The sequence below is a fragment of the Astyanax mexicanus genome, chromosome 3 (assembly GCF_023375975.1).
Source record: "Astyanax mexicanus isolate ESR-SI-001 chromosome 3, AstMex3_surface, whole genome shotgun sequence".
Taxonomy (NCBI): Eukaryota; Metazoa; Chordata; class Actinopteri; order Characiformes; family Acestrorhamphidae; genus Astyanax; species Astyanax mexicanus.
The window spans coordinates 37,747,200-37,767,571 of NC_064410.1; the positions used below are offsets into that span (position 1 = coordinate 37,747,200).

The 20,372-nt window shown below is 35.2% G+C and overlaps 2 protein-coding genes and 1 long non-coding RNA gene across 3 annotated transcripts in view; 2 read left to right on the forward strand and 1 right to left on the reverse strand.

Annotated features, from left to right (window-relative positions):
• Positions 1 to 20,372, reverse strand: part of adcy2b (adenylate cyclase 2b (brain)) — a 144,859-nt gene that overhangs the window by 26,225 nt on the left and 98,262 nt on the right. Inside the window, exons 11-16 of the mRNA XM_007231726.4 lie at positions 18,722 to 18,898; positions 17,690 to 17,733; positions 15,330 to 15,410; positions 15,047 to 15,116; positions 5,328 to 5,425; positions 1,705 to 1,789 (exon numbers count right to left, since the gene is read on the reverse strand). Of these exons, the coding sequence (XP_007231788.4) occupies positions 1,705 to 1,789; positions 5,328 to 5,425; positions 15,047 to 15,116; positions 15,330 to 15,410; positions 17,690 to 17,733; positions 18,722 to 18,898 (555 nt within the window). The remainder of the gene's footprint in view (positions 1 to 1,704; positions 1,790 to 5,327; positions 5,426 to 15,046; positions 15,117 to 15,329; positions 15,411 to 17,689; positions 17,734 to 18,721; positions 18,899 to 20,372) is intronic.
• On the forward strand, positions 8,446 to 11,146 carry LOC125799230 (uncharacterized). The gene is made up of 3 exons (XR_007438057.1): positions 8,446 to 9,027; positions 10,626 to 10,838; positions 10,922 to 11,146. It is a non-coding gene; the product is annotated as an uncharacterized LOC125799230 (long non-coding RNA).
• LOC125799229 (uncharacterized) lies at positions 11,202 to 12,511 on the forward strand. Its single transcript, XM_049475295.1, has 3 exons — positions 11,202 to 11,959; positions 12,224 to 12,286; positions 12,389 to 12,511. The coding sequence occupies exons 1-3, from the start codon at positions 11,488 to 11,490 to the stop codon at positions 12,457 to 12,459; spliced, it is 606 nt and encodes a 201-aa protein (XP_049331252.1). The 5' UTR covers positions 11,202 to 11,487; the 3' UTR covers positions 12,460 to 12,511.

Here is a 20,372-nt window from a genome sequence, read left to right on the forward strand (position 1 = left end):
TAAATGCAAATTCTGTCAAATTAACGCTGACATTTTGCACTTTGATCCCACTGCTTCATTTCATGCTCAGTATGCAGAGACAAAAGAACATGAACTCTGCCCCTGTCCAATTACTTTCAGACTGCAGTGCATTTGTAGACTTGGCTGAACTTCCAGTACAGGCTGTGATGATGGCACAACAGAGAGATTGAGGGACTAAAAAAGAGAAGGAGATGACCTTTTCCAAGCAATTCGGGACATTTCCTCTCCACATATTCTTTAGAAAAAACACGAGAGGGTGGTGTGCTCCCTGTACAAGGTGTTTGGAAGTATGGTGTTTTATTTCTACAGAACACCAGGGAAGCCAAGGACAACCTTCAAGGACAAACAAGTCACTGATCTTAACACAGTGTTGTTTTTTCCTCACCAAATCATTTTCTCTGAAAAGGGCTGGAGGGGTTCTTAATGGGGGATCTGACTGGTTGAGTAAGGTGGCAATTATAAAGCTCTCTGACTGCTCATTATAATTACATTAATAATACATTAAATACTAAATTACTAATTAAATAAACTGACAGAATTAGCAAGCTGCCGAAAAAAGTAAGTGAACGCTCTGGAATTACAGTACCTGGAATTGTGTATACTGTGAATAGTGAATACTATTAAAATCATAAATCATAAAAATAAACCAGTATTTCCCAACCCTGGTCCTGTTCTTTGAAGACAGAAATTGTCCAAAATTCTATACCAACATTTTTATACACATCTTATGATACACAGCTTCAGAAAATGAAAATGTGAAGGTGACTGATGCTAAAGGGATATCTACAGGTTATCAAGTTCAAGACTTCACTTACTTTTTCTAGCCTGCACTGTGGATGCTTTTTCAATGTGTGAAAAATAATTGTGAAGTCTAGGTGATTTTAAGAATCAGACTATAAAGATTTTTTGGTTACCTGTGGTGAATACAAGTGTAAAACATTTTTGCAAATGCAGATTTTCCCTTTTAAAGGATATGGATTTAAATTAAGAAATGCTTAAAAATGAAAAGAATAACTTAGTATAAACATTAGTTATTAGTAGTTATTATTCTATAAATCTCTAAAAGTGTAACTCTATAACGACTCATTTTACAGGAAAAAAAAATAACTGTAATCTCTGTAATTACCCTGCTAAAAATAAAAAAACTCAAGACCAGCTGGTCTTACAGGAAAGACATACCCTATGATGGTGAGCTAACTCATTAACTAGCTCTTGACCAGCATAGGGTATATTTTTTTCTGATAACCAGCTGGTCTTAAGTTTTTTTTTTTTCCTTTTAGCAGGGTAATTACAGAGATTACAGTTATTTGTTTCTGTAAAATATGAGTCAGAGTTACAGAGTTACAATTTATTTCTAGAATAATTAGAAACTACTTATAACTCATGTTTTTTTCCCCTTTATAAATAGTTATTATTTTTATGTTTAAGCATTCCTTAATTTAAAACCTATATCCTTTAAGAGGGAAAATTTGCATTTGCAGAAATGTTTTAGACTTGTACCACAGGTAAATTGTAATGGTAAAAGAAAATCATCTTTATAGCCTCATTCTTGAAATTCTCTCTCTCCCCCTCTCTCTCTCTTTTTCTCTTTCCTATGTGGAAAATGAGTTGTGAAGCACTTGCAAGTAAATATTTTGAAAAGCCTGAGGTTATCTGCACTAATTTGAGTGCTTATATACTTACCAGTATATGACGAGCAAAACAAATTATAAGAATAAGAGACAGCAACAGGAAGGCCAGTCCAAACGACACCCCGAGGAGAGCGGTTCTGCAGGAAACAGAAGATTCCCTTAATAAACAGTAAGTGTTCTTCAACGTGCACTTGCTTTTACTCATTAGGATATAGACAACAAACACGTCAAAACAATCTGTTTCACCTCACGCACACAAAAACACACATATACTTTATTTCCACTTCTATTTAAAGCAAATGGAACCACTAGGCAATTTATTGCAAAACATTAATCATAAGGAATTAGTCCGCATTTTGCCTCTAAAAACAGTTTTGCACAATTTCTACTGAAAATTGAACCATTAACACAAACAGACCTGCTATTACAGTGAGCTGCAGAACACCTGACTCATTATCTCAAAGAACCGCTGAAGACTTTTACAAAGAAAACCAAGTCCTGACAAAAGGTGTAGGAGATGATTCATCAGGTCATATTCTATTATTTCTCTGTTAAAAGGTTTCTGCAATTGCTCCTGAATGTGTTTTATTTCATACATGGCTCCACTTGTGGTTATGAATGTGTTCCAAACAGTGGTTTTATTATGAATGAACAATTCTGTTGGTGTACGGTTAGAGTTCCTTACCTCTAACAGGTAATGGTTCATAAACAAATACATGTTCATACTTTTTTTTTAATGTTTCACTACTTTGTTACTTTTGAAAGACCAATATAAAAAAACATAAGTTCTACCTAATATTGAAACTTAACATTGCAATTTGTTCTAGTTTTTGTTTTTGCAAGGGGTGGTTGCAAATATGTGAGATGAACCATTTTCATATTATATGTTGATTACACTAATTAAGGCAAGCAGAAGAAGTTTCATACTGAAAAAAATACTTTTTACTATTTTTCCTAGATCTTCAAACTTTAAAATGGGTCAATTTGATCCGTAACAGAACAGGAGGGTTAATATTTAAAACCTATGAAGTAGCTGATTAGTAGTATATTGAACCAACATAAATCATAAACCTTTTTAAAGTTTGCATCTAGTAAAACAAAAATAAACTACATATCATATTACATTATATATGTGGGTTGTACCCCACAAGTAATTTTTATTGATCTAAATAAAGTAAAAAAAAAAAAAAATATATATATATATATATATATATATATATATATATATATATATATTGATAATACCAAAATATTGAGGATTATACCAGAAAAATGCAAGAATTCCAATATTTTAAAATAAACTGTACATTTGGGGTAGTCTGGCACAGCTCTGTACAACATCACATCTTCCTCACAAAAAAAGAAAAATCCATTGAAGGTCAACAAACTGAAAATAATAATCTTTCTGTTGTCAGCATGCTTCACCTTAAAGTCCTGAAGTCTAATAAAAGCAAATCTTCAATTATTGCTCTTTCACATGTCAATTTGAAATGTGTCACTGTGGAGCTATTATAAGATTTGTTATTAGATTTGCGACTTGAGTCAGACTTGAGTCCAAGTCATGTAACTTGAGTTTGACCTTTATATCAGTTTTCTAATAACATCAATTATACCACAGTTAGTTCCGACCAAGCAATGTGATTGGCCGAGAGGTGTTCTACGAGTGCCATTATCAGCTGGTAATGTACTGTAACTGAAGCTCTCCATGTATTTCTCCACCACATACAGGTAACCTAGCAAAGATGCAGCACTTACAAGCCAAACAGCACAGCCACAAACAGAGCGGCAATGGAACTATTTTAACTTACGGAGTGTTTATAACCAAACAGATCATATTTTCATATTAAAATCTTTCAATAAACAGCAATAATGGAACTGTGGTATGATCACAATAATACACTCGAGGTTCGCACTATGATGTTTTATATCGGCACTGCTGTGCTGATCTACGGAACTCGACCTGCTGCCTTGTGCCTACGACAGCAGCACAGCAGTGCCAATATTACACGTTATAGCACTCCCTCTTGTCTATTATTGCTTAAACAATACAGGCTAAATGTGTAGCATCTTGTATTCATCTTCTTCTCTTGTCATACAGCTTGTGGATTCTTGTTATAGTAAAGGCCATCAAGGGGAACTTATCTAGTTAGTTAGTTTGCTGCTGGTTGGTTTATACTGGTTTAAGTCTCACATTTTTATCTATCTTGCCTATTTTATATATATATACTTTATATTAAACAATTTTATTTACCCATAGTATTTTATTCGTTTGGATAGTCATCCACGGTCTGTGTACTTGTCTAGTCTGTTTATTATGTTCAATCATTATGTGTGCAATCATTAAGCATAATAAAGTGATTCAGAGTCTAATTATGATGGCCAATGCCCAGCATGGTTCACTAAAGGTGCAGAAGATATCAATTTAAGAATTAATTTACAATCTTTATTAAAATATTGCACTTCTACAGATGGTTTAATATTTACAAAATACCGGTATAGCTCTGAAAAAAATAAGAGATCAGATGTAGCTATTTATAGGTTTATGTTTCAGTAAAATTAACATTGTTGTTTTATCCTATAAACTATGGACAACATTTCTACCAAATTCCAAATAATTTATTGTCGTTTAGAGCATTTATTTGCAGAAAATGAGAAATGGCTGAAATAACAATAAATATGCAGAGTTTTTAGATCACAAATAATGCAACTGAAATAAGTTCATATTCATAAAGTTTAAGAGTTCAGAAATCAATATTTGGTTGAATAAGCCTGATTTTAATCATAGTTTTTATGTATCTTGGCATGTTCTCCTCCACCAGTCTTACACGCTGATTTTTAATAACTTTATGCTTTACACTCCTGGTGCAAAAATTTAAGCAGTTCAGCTTGGTTTGATGGCTTGTGATCATCCATCTTCCTCGATTATATTCCAGAGGTTTTCAATTTGGTAAAATGAAACAAACAAACTCATCATTTTTAAATGTTCTCTTATTTTTTTTTCAGAGCTGTATATTATTTATTATTTATATTATAATTAATAATGTTCATAATGGCCGGCCACTAACTGTAAATTTAAAAAATTTCCATCTTTAACTGTTAACACTACTGATTTGAACCACTCCTCCTCCCTCTTCAGATTTATTACAGCAGTACATGCAGTCACTACACTGCACACCCCCTCTGTTATGTTATTGCTTATTATAGAAACCACTAGGTGGTAAAAGTTAATCCAGGTCTTAAAGTTAGTGAGGGTCCTTGATGGCAGCTAATTTAATGGTGTTATTAACTTGATATAAAGATGGAGCCAAGGAGTGAGGACACATTCTGGAGAAAAATCGATGTGTGCTTTTGGGCCTCTGAAAGTGCTTGTGGCTGACGCTCACAGTAAATTAGAGCAACGACTCAGATGGATTTTTCTGTCTGACTCCCTACTTAAAGAGGCATAATTTCTAAAGCAGCTTGGTCTCTGATTCCTAAAATCTATATCCATCTACGCAGAGCCGTCTGCCACTGGCACACATTGATCTCTTTCTCTCATTCTTACTGTCACTAAGATCTTGTAACAAATAACCGTGTGATATAACTGACATGGAGCCTAATAGCTGCTCGTACACAGAATACAGTACAGCTGTTGGAGAATGCTGGTTGGTTGGAGAAAATGTAGAAAGTACTTACTTTGGCAGGACTAGAACTTGCACTACGAAAATACAGAAGAAGATGAGGCATGCACAGGTGACGTAGTACTTGAAGGCAGGTAAAGTCGTTGCTCGATACTGTATGTATAGAAAAAGACAAAAAACACACAGGGACACATATCAATGACAGAAGTAAGTATTTGCAGTGATAATCAGGCACTGAAACCACATATATGTAAGACTTATTAAAGGATTTGTTTACCAAAATTCAGTTCTGGAAAAAATTAAGAGACAACTTAAGTTTCTGAATCAGTTTAGCTATTTATAGGTATATGATATCATCCATCTTCCTCTTGATTATATTCCAGAGGTTTTCAATTTGGTAAAATGTAAAAATAAAGAAACTCTTCATTTTAAAGTGATCTTTTAGTTTTTACCAGAGCTGTATGTAATTTACACTTTTTCATCTTAACCTAAATATACACTATATTGCCAAAAGTATTCGCTCACCAACCCAAATCATTGAATTCAGGTTGCAATCACTTCAAAGACCACATGTTTAAAACCAAGCACCTACTGCAGGCATGCAGACAGCCTTTACAATCATTAGTGAAAGAATCGCTCCCAGGAGCTTAGTGTGGCAATGTGATAGGATATCAGCTGTGTAACCAGTGGTAAAATTTCCTCACTACTAAATATTCCACAGTCAACTGTCAGTGCTATTATAATAAAGTGGAAGTTGCTGGGAACAAAAGCAGCTCGCTTTGCCAGCGTAAAATAACAGAGTGGGGTCTGTGGACTCTGAGGTGCACACTGTAAAAAATGTCTGTAAAATTAACAGTAAAGTGCTGTAAAATCACAACATAAAAAAAATGTAAATAGAAATACAATATGGTTATGTGTAATTTACAGTTTACTCTTGTAAAACTCTAAACCAAACAAAACTGTAAATTCCAGGGTAAAATAATGTTGAAAGAAGAATATTTTTTTGTTGAATGTACAGTTTACTGTAATTCAAACATAGAGAACCAGTAATACAAAAAACAATACAATACAGTTAAAAATACAACATCATAGTGTTAAAATGTTTAAAATTTTTATATACAGAACAAATCTGTTTTATATTTCACAAATTCATGTTATATTTTACAGGTAAAAACATGTACAAATACAGTAAATGTTAATTTGCATAGTAAAAACATAGGAGAATGTGTTTTGTGCCTATATTTAACAACACATCAGGCTAGTACCAACACTGTAGATGTACTACGCTACTATAATATCCAATAAAATTATTTATACATAGTGCAAGTGATGGCAGTGAATATGGAATATATTAAGACAGACAATTAATAAAAAAACGATATTATAGAAATAACAAAGGGAATTTTAACTATATAAATAGCTAAGGAAAATCTGTGTAATACTAAATGTACAGGAGATTTCATACCCTAAGTTCTTAAGTTTTTCATCATTTAATTGCTAAACAACTGGTAATATATATATATATATATATATATATATATATATATATATATATATATATTACCAGTTGTTTATATATATATATTTTATTATTAAGAACCAGATATACAGTAACAGTAATAAACAATAATAATAATAATAATAATAATAATAATAATAATAATAATAATAATAATAATAATAATAATAATAATTTTATTTAGTAATTTAATTATTACTAAACATAATAATCAAATATAAATTAGTTTTATAATATGTCTAGAGATGTTTTAAGTGAAACTGTCAGGATAAAAATCGTAGTATTTTTATTATTTTTTTAACAATAAATAAGCTCTGTATGGTCCAATCAAGGAGCAGTATGGTTTGTTATTAAGGCGGGAGCAGCCATTTTAGAGTAGGGGGTGAGTGCGCACGCTCAATCTGCCTGTAAGTAGTGTCTCGATATGTTGTTAGCAGTGGTAGAAGTAGTTAGCAGTGTTCGAAGTTAGAACTTAATAATTCAGTTCAAACTTTACATTCACTAGCTAGATAACTGTTTGTTTCAGGAAAATACAAGCTTGTGTTTGTGGTTGAGGGTGTGTTTTACAGCTGACTGCCTGGGGTTAATTAGTCTGGTGAGTATCAAGCTAAATGCTTTTCAGTAACTTACATTTTTGTGCTGTTGAGGATGCTAAATGTTAGCTAGCTAAAATCAGCAGATTAAAAAAATGATAACCTGCAGTTTTTGTAGCAGATCTCTTGGGACTTTGAAGGGTTATGTGCTGCATTGTAAAGTCAATAGAAACGAACCCCACTGTTTTTTCAAATGTGCTGGTACTGACTGCAAAAGGACATTTTGCACTTATGCAGCTTTTAAGGCTCATTTCTATCGGGTTCACCTTGAGCCTGCACCCTCTGGTACTTGTAGAGCTATTGTTACAGACTTTAAATGTGCAATTTCTTTGTGCGAGCACCAGTTTCACACAGTGAAAGAACTTGTGTCCCACTTAAAAGAACATATAGTGGAAGGGCGACCTGTGCAATGTCCAGTAACTGGTTGTAAAAAATCTTTCACTGTGAAATCATCCTTTACTGCTCACATGTCCAGGAAACATCAAAAATGTTCAAATGATAGCATAAGTGACCTGTACAGGGAATCAGTATCTCAGTCCTCTGCGGACATTGCTCATAGAAGCATCCTCACATGCACAGATCCAGCAACAAATGAAAGCATTGAATTCCCTCAGAATTTCAAAGAAACCTATCTTAGGAATGCATGTTTGTTCTACCTTAAATTGCAAGGGCAGTTTCTTCTTCCAGCTTCAACAATACAGATTATTGTTGAAGAAATGCAAAATGTACATGAGTTGGGACAGGATTACACTTTGAATAAATTACATTCACTTTTAAAAAATGATATGTCCCTTTCAGATGATTCAATTGCCAGAATTTGTGATTGTGTAAAGGAGTCCGATTTGTTCTCTGCCTGTCATCAGGGGCCACTAAGAACAACATATTCAAGAGCTCAGACATTTAAAAAGATGTTTAAATATGTTGAGCCTAAAAAAGTGTTATTAGGAAATGATGAAAATATGACTCAAAGGTTTGCTTACTATGTACCTGTGTTACAAACCTTAAGCAGTTTATTAGAATCTGAATTATGGGCAAATTCATTGTCTCAGCAGTCTTGCGAAAGAGACACAGATGTGTTTGTTGACATAAATGATGGACAAAACTTTAAGTCCAACAAGTACTTCATTGAAAATCCAGGATGCTTAAAGCTAATTTTGTACCAAGATGCTTTTGAAATTGTCAACCCCCTTGGCTCTGCTAAGAAAAAACACAAAGTTGTTGCAGTCTATCTGTCTTTGGCAAATTTACCTGCTCATGTGCGGTCCAATACTAATCACATGTTCCTTGTCTTACTGTGTGGAGAGAATGACTTAAAACAATTTGGAGGTGCCAAGGTTTTCTCAGAGATGTTGGAGGATTTAAAGTGTTTGGAAGACAATGGAATTACTGTAGGTGATGAAACAGTCAAAGGGGCTCTTTATTGTATTGCTGGTGATAATCTGGGTTCACACAGCATTGGTGGGTTTACTGAAAACTTTAGTTGTTCTCAGTACTTTTGCAGATACTGTGAAATCACACGAAGTGAGTTTCAGAGTGATGATCCAAATGTGTGTGGTCCACAGCGCACCCCAGAAAGTTATGATTCCGCTGTTGGTGATCTACAAACTGAAGGTGGAGCCAGTCAAGGCATCAAAGGCATAAAGGTAAGCTCTGTTTTCAATACTCTGAAATCGTTTCATGTTTGCCAGCCTGGTCTTCCACCTTGTTTAGGCCATGACCTCTTTGAACGTGTGTTATCCTATGATGTAGCTCTGTACTTGAAGCATTTCATTAAAAAAAAGAAATGGTTTACATATTCATTGTTAAACCGGCGCATCAAGCAGTTCAAGTACAAAGGATCTGATGCTCTTACAAAGCCATGCTCTGTCAACCCTGGGGTCTCCAAGCTTTCAGGACAAGCTATACAGAACTGGAATTTCTTAAGGTTGCTGCCTTTATTAATTGGTGACAAAGTGCAAAATCCGGACGATGATGTGTGGAAGTTAATTCTCCAGCTTAAAGATGTTGTTGATATGATTTGTGCACAGAAGATTTCTTTGTCTCAGGTGGTCTACCTTGACATTGTAATCCAAGAATATTTGGAATCAAGACTATTTTTCTTCTCTAAGAGTCCACTAAGACCGAAACACCATTTTTTGCGTCACTATCCGGCACTGATTTTAAAATTTGGCCCCTTGATCAGGCTGTGGACAATGCGCTTCGAAAGTAAACACAGTTACTTCAAGAGGTGCACTAGACATTTGAAAAACTTTAAAAACATCTGCCTAACATTATCTGAAAGACATCAAATGTTTCAGGCATATCTTTTAGCTGGTCCAGGATGTAGTCAGCTTCTGAAAGTCAAGGACAGTTGTGCTTTCTTCCCCAACCTGTACAGTGATGCAATTAAACATGCAGTTAGAGAATTTGGCTTTTCAGAACACAATACTAGTGTTTCCACAGAAGTGCAGTATAAAGGTACATCATATAAAAAGGACACTTCCTTGTGTCAAAAAATGATGAGCACATGGAGCTTGGAGAACTTCTCATTGTGTTAATTCAGAATGATACAGCTGTGTATTTTGTAATGGATATACATAAAGCTGACTTTATTTCTGAATACCATCTGTATTCAATTACAAAACAGAGTGCAGGGCTGCAATGTCTTAATGTTAATGACTTGGTAGATTTCTATCCATTGCCCTCATACGTTGTTAACGGGCACAAAGTCATTCCATTGAAACACAGTGTGTTGTCAAAGTAAGCATGTTCTTAGCCACTATGGAGGATAAACCAAATTAAAAAGTCACACATGATGCATAGAAAATATTTAAAATACAACACATTTGTTATTGATATGTATGTGTTCATAATGGTTTTATTTGTACAGAAACAGTTTAAATCCTCATCCACATTATGCACTCACTGAGCAATTTATTGGTAATACTGTATTGACATCCTATCACTGGGCCACACTGGGGTTCACTGAGCTCCTCAGAGCAACATTTTCTCAGCTCCTCAGAGCAGTCTGCATGTCTAGGTGCTTGTTTTTATACACTTGTAGACATAGACGTAGTTAGAAACAGGGTTTAGTGATTTGGATATGTGAGCAAATCATTTGGCTGTGTAGTGTAGGAGTACAGCTCTTTGTAATAAATTGTTTGATTATTGTATGCTCAAAGTAGAGGTTATTCTAATCTCTATGTACGGTAAAGTTTTACTCTACATTTTTTTCACTGTTGTTATTCTTATATGGTTTCAGATATGACTGACTTGGAGCAAACATTTTTACGAACTGCCATAACTGAGGTCTTGCCTGACCTTTCAGAGGTGACAAAAGATATTCTAGAAGAGACCTTACAATCCATTGGGGTGGAAACATTCGATGATTTTCAGTTTATTGAGGAAGCCGATTTGCTGTCAGCGTTAAGGCCAATTCAAGCCCGCAAAGCCCTGGCTGCTTGGAAGCTGAAATGTAAGTCAAGTATTGCAGTGCAGAATTGCATGATTGGCCACACTGGTCTCTGTTTAATATCATTTTTTTTTTTTTTTTTGCAGGCCAGACTCCTGAATCAAGTAGCCCATCTGTTGGTGCCTCACCAGGACCTTCTGCATTCTTTCCATCACCCTCACCCAGAAGTTCATCCTCAGCCTCTTCCAGCAGCTGCCAAAGCCCTGATGTAGATTGGGTGGATAGCTTTGTAATACCTTGGGAAAAGTTCCCAGAAGAACTGACGCAGTCTTTAGAGAGAGGAAAAAGACCAAGTCCACGAATGAGACGAGAAATGGTCTGAATTGTGGTGTGCTCTACTGAAGTTGCCAAAAAGATGTTGGCAAAATATCCCAAATCTCTGCAAGACGTGATTGAGGGAGATGTGGTTGGGCCAGGGTACCACTCACTAGTCAAGCAATTGCAATACAGGGTAGACAATGTAAAGCGGTCCTCAATCCCAAAAATAAGAAAACGAAAGCATTGCACTGATGAGTCCGATACAGACGAAGTCCCTCCAGAAAAGAAAGCAGCAATCCAGGATACATATGGGTGCATTAACTGGGACGTAAAATTTCTGCCCCTTGGAGAGACCCCAGAGAGCCAACAAGAAAAGAATGAAAAACTAAAGAGGATGTCTCAGCAAACCAATGCAAATTCACAGGATGTCAAGCTTTTAATGAGAGCAACTTTCTACACACAGCGCAAACAAGTCAACCAGGGGAAAAATATTAAATTCCTTCTGGAAGAATGGCCATTTTGGTTTGACGAACTTGGCATGGCTTTCCACTTTAAGGAGCTCACTGGAATTGGCCTAAAAGAAACATTCACACGAAATGTGGATCTGAAGGGGAAACGGCTCCTGAACTACTTAAATACTGTGTGTGTGAACAGAAAAAAGAAGTTCCTCCAGGCTGTAACAAAGTGTAAAGTGATGAGGGGAGAGCTAAGTGGTTGCTCTGAAGATGTCAAAGAGATTGTGCTGCTTCTGCTGTCCTACTTCGATGAGAAGGAAGATTCGATGTTCTCTTATGTGGATGACACATGCCTGGCAGGAGAAGTACAGTTGGACCAAGTTCAGCTGACTCCCACCATCATTGTGTGTGGTAAGTTCACTTTTTTGGCCTTACTTTTATCTTATTATTGTATTCTGTTTAACATTAAGTATTTTAACACCCTTAAAATGGAAAACACTGGTAACAGACTTTAAAAAATGTAAAGTACTGTGTTAAGTTAATTTTTATGTTTGTATGTTTGTTTTTAGGGCGAACTTGCTATTCTGCGGGCAGGTTCATGCTGAGTGTGGATCGAAGCATTGTACAAGATAACATCGCTTCTTTCATTTCTGCCCTGTGCATGATGTTTGGGAGCTATTATTGCTTCAACATTGCTTATCCATCAGAGCTGGCATCAACCCTGGAGTTTCTGCAGAGGTGTGTCTCTTTTTTGATTAAAGGTTAATGGTTAAATGTTAAAAGTTGTTATTTTTTTGTTGTTACTGAAACTAGTATTCATTTAGTTATCTGATTTTTAAGGTGTTTCTTCTCAATCAACCCAGAGAAAGGCACTAAAGTGGAGAAGACCAGCATATCCCGTCTTCCTGTGAACCCTAGAGTGCTTACCTTGATTCAGGAACTTTCAGATCATGAATGGCGTGATGTTTGGCCTCCTGTTGACTAGGAGTGTTTTCACATTTGAAAGCCATGGTTTGTGTGTTATATTTTGTATATGTTTATTCCAGTTAGTTTTGATTTAACACTGCAGTTTTGTGAGCACACTAAAGAATGTGATCTTTAGGTCATCTTGACTTACATAGGCATCATAAACTCCCATATGTTTCACACCAATTTGTAAAGAGACATGCCTGATAGCAGCTTGTTTTCAGTACAGGAAGTTAGTTTAGTCAGTTAGTTTTAGTTGTAATGTTAAATCATGTGTTCCTGATTTCACATTGCATGTGCATCCGGCAGAAGAATGAGCATAAAAATTACCCTAATGTTTATTTTATTACTGCCTATAAAAAGGGTAAACCCAAAATTATAGTACATAAAGAAATCACCTGCGTAAGCCGCTGTACCCATACTGCTGCATAACCTGTGCATGCCAAAGGGATTTTAAAGATCCTTACAACAAATGTTACTGTTCTTCTTTAGATACATAGAATTGGATTTAAAAGCAGGTGTTATCTTTCAATGGAAGTCAATATGAAAAAGATTTAAATTCAGGTAATTTTAGAGAATATCTATTGGTTCATTCTTTAATAAATTTAACACAGTTTAATTGACAGTTTGTGTGTTCATGTATTTACCTAAAAATTTAGAGATACTTGTTTTTCTTTGGACAGTGACGTGTTCTAATGATGTAATCCTTTATTGATTTAAAATGGTTTCTTGTGACAGTTTTAGAATAAGTCTTTGCTTAGTCTCATGCAGCACATTTTATTTCGTTGTCTTTCATGTTTTCTTTCTCCATCTTTTAACAAAGGTATCACTAACACATATGCTGACAAATTGAATATTAAGGAACTGCTTTGTGGTCAATAAAATTTTGGAACGGCAAGTTATTGGTGGATTTCTTTTATTTTACTTTATTCTTAGGGTATGTCTAGCCATGTCTGTAGTTTTTAAATGTTTAATCCGTTTACAGTGGGTGATATTTTTCACAGTCCTGGTAAAACAAACGGCTGTATAAAGCAGAATATACTTAGAATATTGTCTAAGTAATTTATATTTGAGACTAAGATATGGTGTGAGTCAAAGATGTTTGCAATAGGCTTAATATTAAAAGGATGTTAAAAACTTAAAGACTTAAAATTTAGCCATCAATAGACACAATTACATTATAATCCTTGTAAGTAACATTAGCATAAAAATTACAGTGTTGAGATGAAACTTTTACAGTTAAATAAAGTTGTTTGTTTTGTATTTTTCAGTAAAATCTAAAGTGATTAACTGTAAAATATGCGATAAATGCTTGTAAATTATACTTAAAAAATGTTGTCTTTTGGCAGCATTGTCATGATAATTCAGCAAAAAAGGGTTGTTAAATGTACTGTTTTAAAATGTACTTTTTTTGTAAAACAACAGTTTTAAACTGTAAAATATACAGGTTGATCTGTAAAGGTATTTACATGTATGCTGTTTTTTCTACAGAATTATTCTGGCAACCACAGCTGCCAGATTTTTTTGTAAAAACAACAATTTTTTTTTTTTTACAGTGCATAGTTAACATAGGTCACCAACTGTATGCAGAGTCAATCACTACAGACCTCTAAACTTCATGTAGATTAACTCAAGAACAGAAAGAGCGTAGAGAGCTTCATGGAATGGGTTTCCAAGGCCGAGCAGCTCCATCCAAGGCTTACATCACCAAACGCAATGTAGGACAGCAGATATTTTTGGCAGTGGAGTGTATATTATGGTTCAAAAGTCACAAAGCACCAAGTATTTGTTTCATTTGTAGCCAAAAAGGCCATAGTTCATTTTCCAGAAGCAGAACACTGCATAATAACTGAATCTAATATGAGATATTCAACTATTTAGTGCATCCCAAATTCGACCTTCAGTACAGCTCCCATTTTTTTTTTATATATTTTTTTTTTCTATGAAAATGTAAGTGATTTTTCCCACATTCCGCACCAATTTCAGTTTTGGAGGTTGGATCATTTTTTTTTTAGATATTTTTAAAAAATGTAGCTAATTTTGATTTTTTTTGCCTTCTGGGTTCCCATCCATTCCAGTCTATTCCATTCATTGAAAATGGAGCAATTCAAAAATATGAATTGCATAGTACTCTTCATACGAATTATTATATAATCTGGGATTGAACCTCTATGTTGTCTTCTTTCTCCATGGTGTTTTGATGTCTCTCTTTATGAGGTACTATTACTCTATACAGGGCTAGCAGACTAATAAAAGCATTTATATTTTTATGTAAATGAATAGAGGGAGGTGAATCTGGAAACAGGCTAAATCATCCCAAATACACTCAGATATGATAAGGTCTGGACTCTGGTGTGGTCAGGCAAGCAGCAGCAGCTTCTTTGTTTCATTTGATAAGATGTTCTTCTTTTTCCTGGGTTCCTTTTTTTTTCAGTAATCAGTTTGACATTCTCTCAGATCTCTTAGGTGTTTTCAGGTCTGAAGCAAAAAAAATGAGCCTAAAAATACACCAGAATGACTCTAAGAACACACCTCTTTCTCCAGAGTCTTGTTGTGAAAGAAGAGAGATATCCTCTGAATGTCCTCAGACTTCAGCCACTGTCTGGCAAAAGAAAGGACATGAAAAGGAACAGAATTCACGCCCAGTCCAACAAGATAAATTGGCAATTATATAGAAGGTATAAGTATATAACAAATTCCCAGCCTATGAATGTGCTCATTAGCAGTCACTGTAACATGGCTTATAACTCTTGTATTATGCTTAAGAGAGAACCTCAGTCAATCAGTGTGAGAAGAGAAGGCTAGGAATACTCACTTTTGTGAGTTGATGCCATCAATTGTGCGAATCATCCTTTCATTCAGCTCCTCTTCAAACCTCTTCTTCTGAGATTTTGTTCTGAATGAAATGGAAAATGGTGTCTGAGCAACTTGGCGTCTGATTGTACGCAGTGAATTTGCCAGTGTTAAAGCAACACGATTAGTGTTAAACAAACTTACTGTGTTAGATTAAGACAGGGAGCACTATTTTACTGATCTATAGCGCACCAGTCAATTGTGTATGGCGCAGCTGGATTTAAGGCGTGTCGGTGTGTTTTTGGTATCGGGAGGACGCAAAAAAAGCTTTGGGCGGCTCGAAATATGCAAAAGGCATGTTCTAATTCTCTTAATTATTTAAGAGTGTGTTTTTTAGCATACTGTGAAATATACCAATCACCTTTAAGAGGCAGGTGAGCTCTGACTTTGGCGCATTCATATTTTAACAGTGCAGCGCTATGTGCATCTCAGCAGAAGAAACTGACCTGTGCGTTCACGCTGTGAAGGTGCGCCAGTATGGAGTCAAATTGGGGTCTTTAATGCTGACGAGAAAATAAAACTGTCACAAAAAAAATCTCCACGAATTGCAAAAAAAATCTAATTTTGCAAACAAAGAAGAGAACATAAGTTACCTTTTTTCAATTGTAATATTTTTTTTAGAATTAATCTTTTGCAAAAACACTTTTTCTTTGCGTTTCGCACTTTGCGTTCCTTTTTTCTCTTTGCAATACTTTCCCTCCTTTGCGTTCCTCCGTTTTGTTTGCGAGTCTATTTTGACCCCTTTTTGACGTGGGGGCGTGGGGAGAGGAGAGGGGCGTGGCTATGAAGGAACGCATCATCAGCTGGAGCCTCTGCTCAGCCTAGACGCTAACCAGGCTGAACAACAGTTAATTCTAATCATTTATTTTACATATACCTAACTACTGAATTATATAATATTGTTGTTTTCAGTTAAATTAAGCAAAACGCTGAATTTTAGCTTCTTTTTTATCCAGTGTTCTTGCTGCAGTTACACGCGGCCGCCTGTAGATGGTGGATTTTAACAGTGAAAAACGCCATTAAAACACAACGATCTAAATAAAAAGGAAAAACACAGAACGTTTAATTTGTACCACGGCCGGGAAACTTACTATTTTCTTGATGGAACCATATACTCTGTAAACACTCAGAATAAAAAGGTAAAACACAGAAAGACCTCCAAGTTTATTTAAACTTCAATGTAGTATAGATAAAATAAAATAATAAAACAGAACATAACAAAAAAGAATATTAATGTTCAATTTCCAGTGTGATTATACAAAATATCAAAAGTAATATTTGCTCTTTAGTGTGAGGTACTGTATCTTACATCTGACATTTAAATGTTTTCCTGTTTTCTATTATTATTTTAATAATTAACATATTTTTGCTTTTAGGATAACTTCATATGGGCACACTGCACATGTGTGTCTAACCTTATCTCACAGTCTCCTCTTTTTTATTTTTCTGTCATGTGTTTGTGTGTATCTGTATAAAAGTTCCTGGAACAGACTAATTTCCACAGGGAGATTAATACATTATTTTTTATGCTATGTTCGGTTTTATTATCTTATTTTATCTATATTATTTTGAAGTCCAAATTAAACGTTCTGTGTTTTCCTTTTTATTTAGATCGTTTTTGCAGCGTTGTGTTTTAATGGCGTTTTTCACTGTTAAAATCCACCAACTACAGGCGGCCGCGTGTAACTGCAGCAAGAACGCTGGATAAAAAAGAAGCTAAAATTCAGCGTTTTGCTTAATTTAACTGAAAACAACAATATTATATAATTCAGTAGTTAGGTATATGTAAAATAAATGATTAGAATTAACTTATGAATTATAACTGTTAAATAGCTGTTGTTCAGCCTGGTTAGCGTCTAGGCTGAGCAGAGGCTCCAGCTGATGACACGTTCCTCCATAGCCACGCCCCTCTCCTCTCCCCACGCCCCCACGTCAAAAAGGGGTCAAAATAGACTCGCAAACAAAACAGAGGAACGCAAAGGAGGGAAAGTATTGCAAAGAGAAAAAAGGAACGCAAAGTGCGAAACGCAAAGAAAAAATGTTTTTGCAAAAGATTAATTCTAAAAAAAATATTACAATTGAAAAAAGGTAACTTATGTTCTCTTCTTTGTTTGCAAAATTAGATTTGTTTTGCAATTCGTGGAGATTTTTTTCGTGACAGTTTTATTTATGGTAAAATGCAGTGAAAAATCACAAATAGATGCTACACCTTATAGATACCTAAAGGCAACTTTTTATTTTAATTTAGTCCACAAGAATAATGTAGTTTTTCTTGAGTTGACTTTTAGTTTCTTCCTTTTTTTAAAAAAAAAAGGAACTGACCTTTCTGATGGCCCTTGAAAATGGAAGTGCCCCAGTGGTACATCCTGAAAATGAAAACAGAAAACTGTTCAATTTATTTTAAAGGAAAAGCTTAAAATCACACTGAACTTTGTTATACTGGACGTGCATTAAATTGACTTTTTGTAAAGGTGAACACAATTTCTAATAAATTAAACAGACAAAGTGAAAAGGATAAGTGTATTGCTAAATGTATTGTCCAAGGTAAACATAGTGAAAAACATCAATTGTATTGACTTTTTTTTTATTCAAGTAATAAACTCACCCAATACAAACCTATGCACATATCTTAGGGGTTGAAATTTCCAGTATTACCATTTCCCATCCATAACTTAGTTTATCTAATCAGATTACTACAGTTAATGCATTAAGCTGCTGGTAAAACTGAATACATTAATACAGTGACTGGAGAAATTACCAGAAATACCTAACCAAACCTGTTTTTTAAAAAGCTAACTGGGTTCCAACACAAATAACACAATCTGACATTTGCCCAGTGCATTTATGTTTATCTGTATTTACTTTAATGTTATTACTGTTTTACAGACAATAACATATTTTTCTCTTTACAAGACTTTTGTACAGAGCTGTATTTAATCATTAGGTCAGGAATGTGCATTTTCAGTCTTGATGCCTCAGAACTGCTGGGTTTCTCAGCTTTAGAACACTTTACAACACTTTCATTATAAAACCCATGGCTGGTTAATTCAAGGGTCGTAGGCTATGTTCAGACTGCAGGAAAGTGTATTTGTTTCTTAATTAGCTCTGTTAAGATGAGAAAGTATATAGTTTACAGAGAAAGTCTGTAAAGTATATTGCATGTCTGGACATCGCAGACTGATCTGCATGGGTTGCTCACATAACTTGTGGTTTGTATTGCAAAAATCAGATTTCATGTGTTTTTTGCTGTCCAGTGTATTAAAAAATTAGTGCTGACTTAAATACAGTGTTTATAACAATCAATTAATCAATTTCAGTGACACTGAGAGTGTGTGTGTTCTGTAGGAGACTCACGCGAGTGTTGATCTTGCCGTTCTCGTTGGTCATGCTGTCTCTGTGGTGCAGGTTGGCAAAGGGCTTAGCTGCTCCCCAAGACTCCAGGTACTGAGTCATGCGGACTGACGCCCTCATCTTCACCCCGTCCAGAGCAGGACGGGGGCGGCAGTGGAGCTGCGGGCTACGTCTCTCACTCTGGGAGTTGCAGACAAACACAAGCACAGAGCTGAGCAGCTGTGATCACGGTTTCAGAAAAACCAAGGTTACAACGTTGAACAGGAACACCTGAAGCACAATATCGTAAAATGTAAAATTTCTGTAGTATTTGGACATGGTGTACACTGACTGCCAAACAGGCTTTAGGTAGTACAGTAAATAGTGACTATATAACTTGGTTGGAGTGTAAGATGCTCAGAAGTTGTTTTACAAGCTTATTTACAAGCCTATTACGAGCCTACAACAGTGTAAATACTCAGTACTGCTTAAAGGTTAGACTGGGACTATTTAGGGAGGGACTGCAATGTAAATTAGTAAGTAATGTAAAAATAATCTATGTAATCTAAGATCCCTCAGAGAACACTGCATTAAGAACCAGTAATAGCTAATATGACAAAATGGGTTTAGTGCTACGTTGGCAAACCTTAGTCAAGCCTTGAAATATGGGGGTACCTTCACAAATGATACTTAAACTAAGTAGTTCTGCTTGAAACTAACCTTAACCTCAGTTCAAATCCTAACACTAGTCCATTGATAGCCCCTTGATATCACTCTAATCCCATCTTCAGTAAAGCCTATTGATAATCTACTGAATGCTAAATCTTTAATGTGTTGTTAATTAGTTACTAAGAGTCTGATAATTTAGGAACAGCTTCATCCATCAGGCTGTGAGGATGCTGAACTCTCTTCCCCATCCCAATCCTGCCCCCAGCACACACTCACTCAGCATCCTGACCCCACCACCACTTTAACACAGTACTGAAACTTTTTAAGAACTGACACGTACACATACTCATACACCCCATACCTGCACTACTGCTTATACTTACACTGTCATACCCACTTTAATTCCCCATAAAACTGTGATATTTCAAGAACTTTACGCACTCATTCACTTTACCAGTCTAAAGCTTTTTTCTATGCCTGTATATCTGCACTACTGTTTTACAGGATCTGTTTATACTTGTACTGTCATTTGCTCTTTAATCCTCCATCACTATTGCACTATTGCCTTGTGTCTATTGTCTTATGTATGTCTATCTGTGTGCTTGCTGTATTTTACATTTAGTGTTTCTTATTCTTTTATATTTATAATCTTATTTTCTGTACTTGGTGTAACTTTTGAGTAGAAGGATAACAATTTAAATTCTCTGTATGACCTGTACACATGCAGAATTGACAATAAAAGCAAATATTGACTTGATTTGACGCATGAGACTACGCCGTTCCCGCTCTCCGAGCAACTAATTATTTTCAACTGTTGTATTGTTTATATACTGTATGCCACCCACTTTCTTCCGTTTGTCGCTGAGTACTAAATCTAGTTTAATAGCTTTTCTACTATGTGTTCGCTTTGTTCTCTCGTTACCTATCTTTGTTTCTTCGACTATCCCTTTTGCCTTGCTCATTGTATTAATTTCCTGTTACCAAACTGTTTTTATTATATTTCGAC

What these genes read in the sequence shown, in the direction of transcription:
- LOC125799229 (XM_049475295.1), top strand. Translation starts at nt 11,488, where the DNA reads ATGTCTCAGCAAACCAATGCAAATTCACAGGATGTCAAGCTTTTAATG. An exon ending in TCCCACCATCATTGTGTGTG is followed by an intron (nt 11,960 to 12,223) that starts GTAAGTTCACTT and finishes GATGTTTGGGAG; the next exon opens with CTATTATTGCTTCAACATTG. An exon ending in ACCCTGGAGTTTCTGCAGAG is followed by an intron (nt 12,287 to 12,388) that starts GTGTGTCTCTTT and finishes CTGATTTTTAAG; the next exon opens with GTGTTTCTTCTCAATCAACC.